The sequence below is a fragment of the Olea europaea genome, chromosome 9, assembly GCF_002742605.1.
Source record: "Olea europaea var. sylvestris chromosome 9, O_europaea_v1, whole genome shotgun sequence".
Classification (NCBI taxonomy): Eukaryota; Viridiplantae; Streptophyta; class Magnoliopsida; order Lamiales; family Oleaceae; genus Olea; species Olea europaea.
In genome coordinates, this window is record NC_036245.1 from 3133892 (window position 1) to 3146610 (window position 12719).

The following is a 12719-nucleotide window of genomic DNA, read 5'->3' on the forward strand; positions in this document are numbered from 1 at the left end:
ACTTTCACGTTTATTTTGGCTTAATACTAGTATATTTTTATGATGGATATCATGTTTTCACCATATACACTGCAATTTTAAATCTGTACAATTGACAATTTAATATACCAAGTTCTGCAGCTTATCACCAAATTAAAGCACACCCGTTTCACATAAATTAAAAATTTACTCACTTGTGTTCATATTACTAATCCAATTATTGGACTATGATAATTTACACCTCAGGAACAAGAAAATTTCTGCAATTGAAAGAAAAAATCTGCTTTTTCACAAAGAATTATGAGAGAAGTAAAATTAAGGGTAGCTATACAACCAACAATTTGATCCACCAAGTTTCTACAACTTATCACCAAATGAAAGTATACACGTTTAGCATAAAAAATTCACTAACTCATGTGCATAGTACTATTCTAATCGACTGGATATCATAATTTATACCCATGAACAAGAAACTCTCTACCAAAGAAAATCTGGTAACCTAAACCGAAAATTTGATGAACCGAGTTCCTAAACATTATCACTAGATTAAAGCACACCTGTTTCGCATAAAATAAAAATTCACTAACTTGGGTTCATAAGGATATCTTGTAATTTACACCCCCAAGAACAAGAAATTTTCTATAATAAAAAAAAATAAAAAAATAAAAATAAATCTGCTTTTTTGCACAGAATTATTAGTGAGATCGAATTTAGGGCAGCTATACCAAGTTTCTTCAACTTATCACCGAATTAAAGCATATCCAGTTAGCAAAAATTACAAATTCACTAACTCATGTTCACATTTCTAATCTAATCAACAATATATCATAATTTACACCCATAAAAGGGAAATTTTCTGCAGATAATGAAAAACATAAAAAAAAAATGTCTTTTGCACATAATTTTAAGTAAGATCGAATTGAGGGTAGCAGTAATATAAATAATTTAAATTATTCACATCATATGTAATAAACGCACACCTGTTGCTCATTGCGGGCAAGGCATTTGCGGACGATTTCGCCTTCAAGTGCTCGGCGTTCTTCAAGGGTTAGATATTCATAGTATTGTGCTAAACGGGTCTGCCCTTGCTTGTTCACCATCAGAATGAATCTGATTCCCATTTTCTTTGATTTTCCTTTTTCTCCTTCTCTTCTAAATTCTGTGCTTTTTGCAGATCTCTCCCACCTTGATTGATTTGCATCTGGTTTATGCAAAGGTAATTCCCAATTTGGGCCCCAATATTTGGGAATAGTGTCAAATTGACCACAAAAACTTTGAGATTTTGCAAATTTATCATTTTTCTACATACTAAGCGGCTATGCCTATATAAGAGCATTTTCAATGATTGTTTAAGATTGAGTGTAAATTAATATTTTCAAAATTATTTTTGCAACATCATTTACATTTCAATCGATCTAAATTCAAAATTTCATTCTATAGAGGATCAAAATTCACTTTCTGCCTCTCGCATATATAAATTTACACTTTTTCCATTTTTTATTTTTTTTTACCAGAAAAACAATTTGCATTTCTTTCGCATCTCTCTATTGGAGATGTTTTCGACTACTTTGAAGAATTTAACACTACAATTGAAAATGCTGTAAGAAGAGGATTACTCTTAATAATTACTTCCTCATCTTATAATGATAGTCTTACTTACCTTTTTCGATTGTCCTAATAATTGACATATTCATTTCTTAATTTTTTAATATACTCTTGTTTAATGAGCCTTATTATCAATACATATGAACTATGTTATGAAAAAGAGAGAATAAAATAGAGAAGCCAATAAAAGTGAATAGACTTGTATGTATTATAACGAGAAATAAAGTATCATATTTATAGGGAATGATTAGGAATACAATTGTTATAATTTCTAAGCTCTAGGGGTAAAATTGTCATTAACAAATAAACTTACCATTTATAACACTCCCCTTGAATGACACCTTAAAAAATATTTATCTCGTTAAAATTTTGTTTAATAAAAATCAAATGGGACCAAAAAGCAAAAATAGTACAGTTATTTTGGAATATTAAAAATAAATACTATCTCATTAAAACCTTGTTAAGAAAATCCAGTGGAATAAAACTTAAGCAAATGAAAAATACTATAATTACTCCACTTGATTTTGATCACTTAAATCATTGAGTCGACACACTCCAGTCTCTTGAACCAATTTCTTAAATGTAGAAGTCAGCACTGCTTTTGTGAATAAATCAAACACATTGTCACTCGAGTGAAAATTTGTTGAATATCGATGTTGTCATTCTTTTAAAACTTATGTGTATGAAAGAATGATTGGAAAAATATGCTTCATCCTATCACATTTGATATAGCTTCATTTGAGTAGTGCAAGACAAGCTGTATTGTTTTCATATAAAATTGTTGAATTAAATTTTGTTGAAGTTAATTCACAAATTCTTAGATATGATGAGTCATGTTTCTCAACCATACACATTATCTCTTGTTTCATGAATTGTAATAATTTCAGAATGATTTGAGGATGTTGTTATCAAAAATTATTTTTCACAAATCTTCATGATATAGTTGTTTCTCTAAACATAAATATATATTATGTTTGTCATTTAGATTTATGTATATCAGAGAGATAATTTACATTTGCATATCCCATTAAAGCAAATACCGACTTTTGAGAATAAAATAATCTCAAATAAATAGTATCTTTCAAGTAACAAAAAGTGTGTTTAGCACCATTCTGATATCTTTGAATTGATGTACAGCTATATTTTGTAAGGAAATTTATAAAATAGCATATGTTGGGTCGAGTGCAGTTTACAAAATAAGTTAGTGTTCCAATTGCACTAAAATAAGGTAGTTCAGGAAAAGATAAAGAACGGAATGGATATTTTTCATATCAAGTGATGAAACAACCGTGGGTGATGCCAATGGATGTATATTATTCATATAAAAACGTTTTAAGACCTTTTTTTGTATATATAGATTGATGACCAAATAATAATTTTGAAAAATGTTCAATTTGTAACCCGAGACAAAATTTGATTTTTTCCAAATCCTTCATCTTAAATTCATGTATCAAATAATTTGTAATTTTGTTGAGCTCTTCAGAAGTTCCAATTAAATTTAAATCATCAACATAAATTGTTAAAATTGCAAATCCAATATTTTTTCTTTATGAAAACACATGGACAGATTTCGTCGTTTTTTATAGCATTTCTTCAACAAATATTCGTTAAGACAATTATATCACATGTATCAGGATTGTTTCAATCCATATAATGATCTTTACAATTTAATTGAGAACATAATTTTCGAACATGTATTATTTGTTCCTAGCACTTTAAATCTTTCGGGGATTTTCATAAAAATCATTATTTTGGGATGAATATCTTGTATGTTATAGACATTCATCACATAAAGAATATGCTACGTTAAAACCTTATTAGGAAAAATCCTGATGAAAAAATCCTAATAAAGGAAAAGAGTATATTGAATACACCATGTTCGCTAAAATTATAAACTGCAAGTGCACGGGTTATGTTCAAGTAATAAAGTGGACCTTTTGAGTCTAGGTTATCGATCTCTTGAGGAATATATACTTTCAATTACACAATTTTACTTAATTTAATTCTAACAATAAAAATAAATACACAATAAAACTATGATTTGAAAATAAGGAAAAATAACTAAAAATCTACAAAATAAGAAAATATAAAAATCTTGGGAATTTCAAAAGAAAACGTGGTTGTAATTCATAGTTTCGCTTAACTGTCGCCTAGGATTAGGGGTATATCTTATCTCCTTCACAAACCTAGAGTTTTTCATATTTGATTTAAAATACAAAATCCTCTATCCAACGATATACAAATTACTAAATATAATCATTTATTGGCTTCATTAATAAAAATGCAATACTAACAATAGTAAAAACACTTGAAAATAATTAACTTAACATTAAAGAGCAATTATTAAAATTAATTAAAAGCTTGGTTAAGTTAATACCACAAATCCCAACCAAATATTTAGCCCATATTATATAAATGATAAAAATGAGAATATTTTACACAAGGCATTGCAAACATGGCAAAATAATTAAGAAAATACAAAGTTATAGATATAACCCTTTTTTAAGCTTGACTTTGATTTCCCAAATATTTCTCCACCTTCTTGAATGATTTTCTTTTTTTGCTCTATAATTTGCTCCCAAAAATATTAAAGAAAGAAAATAAAAAGAAGAGAAAAAGAAATAAAATGAAAATGAAAATAAAAAGAGGAAGAGGCAAAAAGAAGCCCCCCCAATGATCCTCCCAACAAGAAGATTTTAATATTAAAACCTAGGAAAAATTGCAACATGACTTTTAAAAAAGTAACAAAAAAGTCCCTAGAGCGGAAACGGGGTGCTGCAGTGCCCAAATTCTGTAGTTGGGTAGAAGTTCGGCACGTGTAGTGCCTCTTCTTCATTTTTCATAATTTGCAGCTTAGTTCCTCCCATATTTGCACACTAGGTCCCCTCAACTTTGAACTTGCACAATTTAGTCCTCAAATTTTGGATTTCTTTCAATTAAGCCCTCCAAAAATTGCATCACAAGGTTCCCAACTTTCGACACTTGTGTGCACCTTGGTCCCCATTTCACAATTTTGTACGCTTTTGGTCACTTTTCACTCCCTTTTACTTTGTTATATTGCCTTGGGCGATTTTTACCTACAAAGCAATAATTATATAATTGTGAATAAAAATTCGCTCATTTAATCAATATTTAAACTTATTTAGGCATTAAATGAGTGTGCAATAAAAAATTTATCAAATATCCCCAAATTTAAGGTCTTGCTTGTCCCGAGCAAGATTATCAACTATCATAATCATGTAAAATGAGATAAAGATCAACACATTAGATAGCTTGCAAAAAATATAGTGTAAAATTGTATAATTAATTCACAAGTATATCCCAATAATGGTAACAAAAAATAATTTAAGCTCATCCAATGTTCGATCAGTGTGTGTGCATAGTCACTTTCAATTATCATCTAAATTAGCAAAAAGTTGTCAAGATGGAAAAAAATTCAAATTGGCTCCAACCCGACCCTTTGTGGTCAAATATTTTCATTTCCCACTCATGAGATTCACACTTTTCAAATAGATATAATTCTTCTTTTTTCCAAGGTGTAAATTTAAAGGTTGCTCTCCAATCACTAATTTCTTTTTCCATTCCAATTTGGTTGGATCTAACCGACAATCTCAACCTCTAGTCATATGATGATTTTCCACTAATGAGTGCTTCCACATTCAAGCTTATACTACATAATTCAAACTCATTAGTTATCCAAGCCTAAATATCAAATACAATTATCCCAAAACAATTTTTTTTCAGCCAAATCCCATATTTTATCTCAATCCCTTTAGCTTTATTTTTTACCATTGTAATGAGTTTTAGATCGATAATTCCTCGATTGTTTAGGCCAAAGGGTACCGAGTTTTGAGATACCCATACAGATTTAATAACTCGAGTTAAAAAGGCTAAGAATTGAGGCCTAGGATTCAACAAGTGTAATAACATTTTTTTTTAGTTTTTTATTTTATTTATTTGTTTATTTTTGTTTTTTGTTTTAAGCACAACGGAAATGGGGCTTAGATCCCAAGTATATGGTTATTACCTAGCTTATATTTGGCAAAAGACATTCCACATAAATATTTTCAGTTTGCATGGAATCATGCACTTCTACATAATATCCTTCACCGATTTGACCACTCGTAAACTTATCTCACAATTTGGTTAAGTGAAAGAGAAGTGGATATATGATTGACCAAAATTTATGCACAACTTACAACCTAGTTCAACCAATTCAAAAATATCTCCATCAAAATTTCACATCTAGATAACAACTAATCATGACTATTGTCCTCAAAATAATTCAAGATCTTAAAATGGATATTTTAAAAAAATTAGGCACAAATAACATATTTGGTTATGCATAACTCATAAATCAATAACAATTTTAAACATCAAACCATCCTAAGCTGGCAAGGCTATCTAACATGTTAACACATCATCACCAATTTAAGCACAATCACCCCCAAACTTAAATGACACCTCATTCTCAATGTGTAAAAGAACAAGATAAAAAGAAGAGGGGATAACGAAACTTCCCGATTGGATATTTGTGAAGAGGTACCAATGCTTGAATTGGACTTGGGACAACTTATCCCCAAACTTGTGAGAAACCATAGCTATATGGGACTTCAAAAATTACCTACAAAAAAATGATAGTCTTTAGCTCAACGAGAAAATCCCCCCAAAGGTCACTAAACTTTGCCAAAATGCCCTAGGAGGTCACCGAACTTCAAAAAGTCCCTAAACAATCATTGAACTTTGCCAAAGTCCCCCCAGGAGTCACCAAATTTCAGAAAATCCCTAAATGGTCACTAAACTTTGCAAGAGGTCCCTAGGAGGTCACCCAACTTTGTAAATTTAGGGCCTCATACATCATTAGTTGAGTGACCTCTTAGGGACCTCTTACAAAGTTCAGTGACCATTTAGGGACTTTCTGAAGTTCGGTGACTTCTGGGGGGACTTCGGCAAAGTTCAATGACTGTTTAGGGACATTTTGAAGTTCGATGACCTCCTAGGGCATTTTGGCAAAGTTCAGTGACCTTTGGGGGGGGGGATTTCCTCTTAGCTCAACAAGCATTTTTTATAGTCTTTAGTCAACTTTGGCCTTTGAATCATGAGCACCTAAAGAAGGCATTGGATGCCTTGCCCCATTTTTTCTTTTGGCTTTGCTCCACTCTTCATTAGATCTCCAAAACTCAACACTACTCCTTTCTATGTAATATAACTTGCCTATTCTATCCAATTCAAATTCAACTATGAAGATTTCTACTTCCTCATCGGGCTTAATCACAAAATCAATATCTTGACAATCAACCAAGTCAAAAGCATGTAAGTCGATTTTCTTCTCATTGATTGCCACATCTTCGTGTAGCTTCGTTGTGATTGATTTTTCATTCTCTTCAAGCTCTTTTCAATGGTTGATATTTCATCGGAATGAATAATTGGTTCGCCATCAAACTCTACGGGCAATGGCAAGTCTTTCCTATTAATCCTGTTGAGTGGATTATACTCCTACTTTTGAAATCCATCCTAATATTTGTAATCTCCTACAAGCATGTCTTCGTCATCCAACTTGGCAAGTTCATTGTAATACTTTGCAATAATTACATAATTGTGAATAAAAATTTGCTCATTTAATCAATATTTTAAACTTATTTAGGCATTAAAAGAGTGTGAAAAAACACATTTATCACATCACAAAAGTTATCTCAGTAAAAACCTTGATAGAAAAATTCAATGGGTCAAGATCTTGGTCAACGAAAAAATAGTACAACACATATTTACCTCTCATGATAATATCATTTGAATTATGCTCCACTCATATTAAAACCTTCAGGGATAAAATTAATAGTTATGCTAGATGAATTGACTATAATCAAATTAATAATATGTATATCAAATTTCATGCATTGTCATACTAATAAAATAAAGACTTTTGATTACATCAGTTGCAAGATAATTTATCTATTTATACAAGTCTTCGCAAAATTTATTATGTAAAGAGTCATGCATTCCATATTATGACTTTTTTTGTTTTCATTTCGCATAAGTATACACTTTTAGGTACTTGGACTATAGATTCAGAAATTTTAGTTTTTTCTAGTAAATTCAATTTTAGTAAAGTCGCGTCATTTTATTTGGTCAATCATTATTCCGATAGATATTATTTTGATTCCTTACTATTCATAATATGATGTAGTATATGATGTGTAAAGATATTGTCAATAACGTTTTTTATTCTATTTTTTCCCCATAATGACATAACTTGTTAAATATCTCAAGTTTCATTATTTTAGGTACTTGAACCTCTTACGAATTTTTATAATATGTTTAAATACCATCAAGAGTATGTATCTCCTTAAATAGAACCATCTTTGCTAACTGTTTCATTTTCATTTGGAGATTATTATATTATAATCGAATATAAAGTTAGAGTATCTAAAGCTAGCGTGTGAGATATTGTTGATCTATTTAATTAGTAAATGTATCTAAATATATTATATTTCAAATTTTGATTTGAATTATCGTTTGAAAAAAATTAGATAATAATGCATTTGTACATTACTTCTAACTTCTTAATTTCTCCCTCTAGCACTGAGTGAATTATCTAATCAAATTGATAATAAACAAATCGTTTTATGAAATATAACCCATTTGAGATAAGGGTTAAAATTACTCATTTCTTTTCAGCGTTCTTTACTTTTTATTTTAGGGCAATGTAGTGAATTAATTGCACTATCAAATAATTTGATGAAGAAATTAGGCTTTGACTATAAGTCAATTATAACATGGAGAACTATAATGTTGGCATGATGCATAATAATATTCCCTAAACAGAAATGAGAAGTATTTTGTTTTTAATTAAATTAATTGAAGACGTCTAACAAACAATATTGTTAAATCATTTATTGACGCCTCAACTAACACTTATTAAAAGTTGTGATTTAATATCATTAACAGTAATAAGACACATCATTTTGATTATATAATTCGAAAAGTATGCTCAGAATTTAAAATTTAAGCAGCAATTTCACAACCTTCAAGTTGTGAATACATGAATTTATCTAGTATTTGTATCAAATCAATTAGATACAAATAATATTTATATGGTCAACATGGAGGATGTTGGGATCCATTTATCACCCTGATTAATTTTCTAAAATATAGGGAATTCAGTTCCTATTTTAGCTAGTAATGATTAATGAAAATCTTTTATGAAAAAGAGCAAATATTATATAGGATTTCATTGGATTGAAGAATATCCACTTCTTTATCAGATATCCATTTAAATTTTTAATTTTACATCATTATTGATCCAGTAACGATCTAAGTGGTCATGCTAAATAATAAAATCAGATTGAATTTCTAGTTCAATATAAGATATAATTCAATTATTTAATTTCAAAGAATATGATTAAATATTATATAATCATATATTATTCGAGTAGTCAAATTAATTAATGTCCTCATTACATTAGCTATATGTTTTTCGTTTAGGAATAAACATGAATTCAAAATGATACATTCCTCGAAACATTTTATACTTCGTGAGCATGTTGTATTTAATTATTATTTCATCAAAAGCAATATGTCTTTATTCTCCTGGAATATTGGTAATTATAATTCATGCTCTTTAGGAATAATCAAATATTATTATTATAATAAATTATACAAGAATTTACTTTTCATAAGTAAAAAATATAATTTATGTTAGATCATATTTAATTATACTCTTTGAGAGCAAGTAATATTCTTTTGAAATATTAATTAAATTGTTTGTACTACTTCTGAAGCAACAAATAAACAAATATAATATTCTATTTCAACAATATTATAATATTTTTCTAGAATATTGATTTCCTTTCAAATATAATATGCAACATTCTTTTGAAATATTAATGAAAATTATTTCATTTCAAAAATAATATATAATATTCTTTTGAAATATTACTATAGATAATTCGGTTTTATCATTGATAAACAAATGATCCATAAACAGTGTCATTATTGAATTTACATAAAATTCATGCAAACAAGATATATAAATAAGATATGGATACAAATATGATATACATATAAAATAATCATGTTTCATAGTACAATAAAATAATCATGATTGATTATCACATACATTAGGAAAATAATCATTATACGTAGAGTAAAATAAACACTGGAACTGCTATGAATAAATCCTCTATCTATATGTTTGCTTAATTCAATAAATCAATACGGAAACATTAATTGGATGCGTTAATTAATAAAAAAAATTTCACATGTCATTAAATTAATTTTGGTACACGTGATAGATAATTATGCTTATAAAAATATTACATTCTAACTAATTTACTTTGATATTTAGAGACTTATACTGATAATGTGTTACGAAAAGAGAGAAAAATAGATAACAAAAGAGAGAAGCCAATAAAAGTCAATAGAGTTATATGAATTAAAGTGAGAACCAAAGGCTCATATTTGTAAAGAATGATTAAGAATACAATTGTAATAATTTCTTTAGTTGTAGAGGTACAATTGTCATTCACTAATAAATTTATCATTTACAACAAACTATTCTTATATAAATCATTATTTATGTAAGGGTACATTAGGATATGTGTAAATAATTACCTATCTTTATATATTCAGTCCTGCTATTCGTACAAAAGAGTCTAACAGAAATAGTTGACAGAATGACGTGGCAATTTTGAAAAAAAGGAACAAAACGGTGGATTTCTTTCTGGCCCACATCCAACATTTTATCCTCAAATTGGATGAACCCTACAGGCGACAAAAATCATCTTCTCTCCACCCCAACATCATCTATCTTCTCCAAATCTGTCAGACAACGCAACGACCCCGATGGTATACATCTGATCTAGTTACTTGGGTTTTCATTTCGCAGACAATCGATCATTTTTTTTTTGTCATTGGCAGCCGTGAGCACCATCACTTGAAGTGGAATCTGTACTAAACCAGTTGGTGAGTATGATTAAGAAATGGTATGAAGTTAGAACCTTTGGTATCTACGATTAAAAAATATTTGGTAAGTCCAATTGACAAATCTGTAGCTTGTACACTACTAAATCGTTTCCAAGTGTGCTTTGGAATTTGTTTTTAGAACCCTTATTCGAGCTTCTGTTGAATCAATGTGTATGAATTTGGAGTTAAAACCGTTTATTTGCATTTCACTTGCAAATATTTAAGCAACAATAACAGTCTTATTTGTAATATATATGGGATTGGATGTATATGACCATTGCCATTACATTTTATTAGTTTCCAGCCCTGTTATAAAATATTTAAGCAAAGATGAAAAAATCATTTCTTCTTTCCTACTGTGCAATGTATCAGAAAGTTCCCAAAACTTGCTTTACTAAGAACATGTATTTTGTTATCCTTTTCTATGACCATAAGATTGCACACAAGATCAGCAAAAGATGGCTATGTGGAGTTAGCTTCAACAAGGAAGAAACATGACAAGAGTAGCATATTTTTACATGTTTTTATGAACTCATTTTTTTTGTGTATTTGGCATGAAGCTACACTGAAGAGTGTGTGATTGGCATGAAGTAGCACGCATTTTTTCAGGAGAGCTGAGTGGTTAAGGATGTCCATGAGTGTGTGATAGTGGTTGGTGGTTGTTACTAGTATTAGTCGTTTTATTTGAAATTCGATAATTATTTGGAGTGATACAATTCAAGTGCCAGGCTATTGTTGCTTAGTTTATTTCTTATATATATGTACCTATTACGAAGTAGTTGTTAATTTCCATTTCACTTGCTCGAAAATTATGTTATCAAAATTTTGCAAACATTCAATTGAATTATTTATTATGTCCTATTGATATTACGTCTACGTGGTTGAATTGTAGCTTACTATGACCGGAAAAAAATCATGGAATATGTTATAGTTGTAGACGTAAAAGTCACTTATTTACGGATTGCCCAAATAAACGTCGATGCCTGTGGTGTAAACATGCATTTGTGTAGTGTTTTCAAGTGGAGAAGGATAGTACGAACAAAGGTCGTTCAATTGTTGCACTGCGAACTGCGAATATTGGGAGTGGGTTAAAGAAGGTGAAACGAGCGGTGAATCAAGTGCCGATGGCATTACCTCCATTAAACTTGTGGCACCTAAATTAGTTCAAGATATCTCTGGCATGTTCGAATCCACGTGTTGGTTAACTCATGAAAAAGACGTGGAGATTTCTGTAAATATGGCAATACACAAAGGACAAGCGATTGTGGAAGGGGATAATAAATGAACGTAGTGCGTCTAATTTGTAGTTGTTAATGTAATAAAATTGTTCTTTAACTTATATGGAGACATCATTTCGATGCCTACTATGTGGTTCACATAGCGTGAAATTTGTGTAGTGCTATTTAAGTGATGTGGGGACTTCATTTTGATGCCTACTATATGGTTAATGTAATGTGAAATCTATGTAGTAATTTTATGGAATTTTTGAATTGCAGTTAAGCTGGATTCTTTTACGTGTAAAATTCGGGATTTTCTTCTTGTTTACACATCTATAGGTTTAATTTCACTATCAATACTACATATTTTTGTTAGGGAAATACTTAATTTTGAATGATCATTTGAATGTAAAAGGTATTAGCTCGTTGACAAAAAACATAGAAGTTTTCACTGCCTAAAAATGAGGGATTCGTTTTTATTAGTGGCCAACTAAAATATTGAGATTTTTTGATGTGTATCGATTTTGCAAATCCACCATCTCTACAATTAATTGATGTTCTTTTTGCATAATCTGAAGTTCACACATTTTCCATAATATAGTTGTGGATAATTAATGGATGCTCAATTTGCAGTCTTAACTATACTTGTAATTTGAAAATCAATGCAGTGCATATCCTAATAAATTACCATGAATTACATCTCCAAAACAACTTGAATCTGGAACCATGACTACTGATATGAATGTATTTATACCACAGAATCACCTAAATAACATTAAAGTCATATTAAAGTAATTCTATGCGATACACATAAAAAATCTTAATATTTTGTTTTACCACAAATTCACCGTCTCTACAATTAATTTTCTTAAAATGTCACAAATTTCCAGCATCTTGGACGTGGGAGGTAGTGGTCAAATTTTTGTTCCTGATTATCAGAATTCAATACAGGAATAA

General features: G+C 29.6%; 1 protein-coding gene and 1 long non-coding RNA gene across 2 annotated transcripts in view; one reads left to right on the top strand and one right to left on the bottom strand.

Moving 5' to 3' along the window:
- Positions 1-1232, bottom strand: part of LOC111399821 (AP-4 complex subunit sigma-like) — a 3122-nt gene extending 1890 nt beyond the window's left edge. The window contains exon 1 of the mRNA XM_023027313.1: positions 945-1232. Within this exon, the coding sequence (XP_022883081.1) occupies positions 945-1100 (156 nt within the window). The 5' untranslated portion in view covers positions 1101-1232. The remainder of the gene's footprint in view (positions 1-944) is intronic.
- A 9047-nt stretch (positions 1233-10279) lies between these two features.
- Positions 10280-12045, top strand: LOC111399427. The gene is made up of 2 exons (XR_002703650.1): positions 10280-10428; positions 10501-12045. It is a non-coding gene; the product is annotated as an uncharacterized LOC111399427 (long non-coding RNA).
- Positions 12046-12719: the final 674 nt, after the last annotated feature.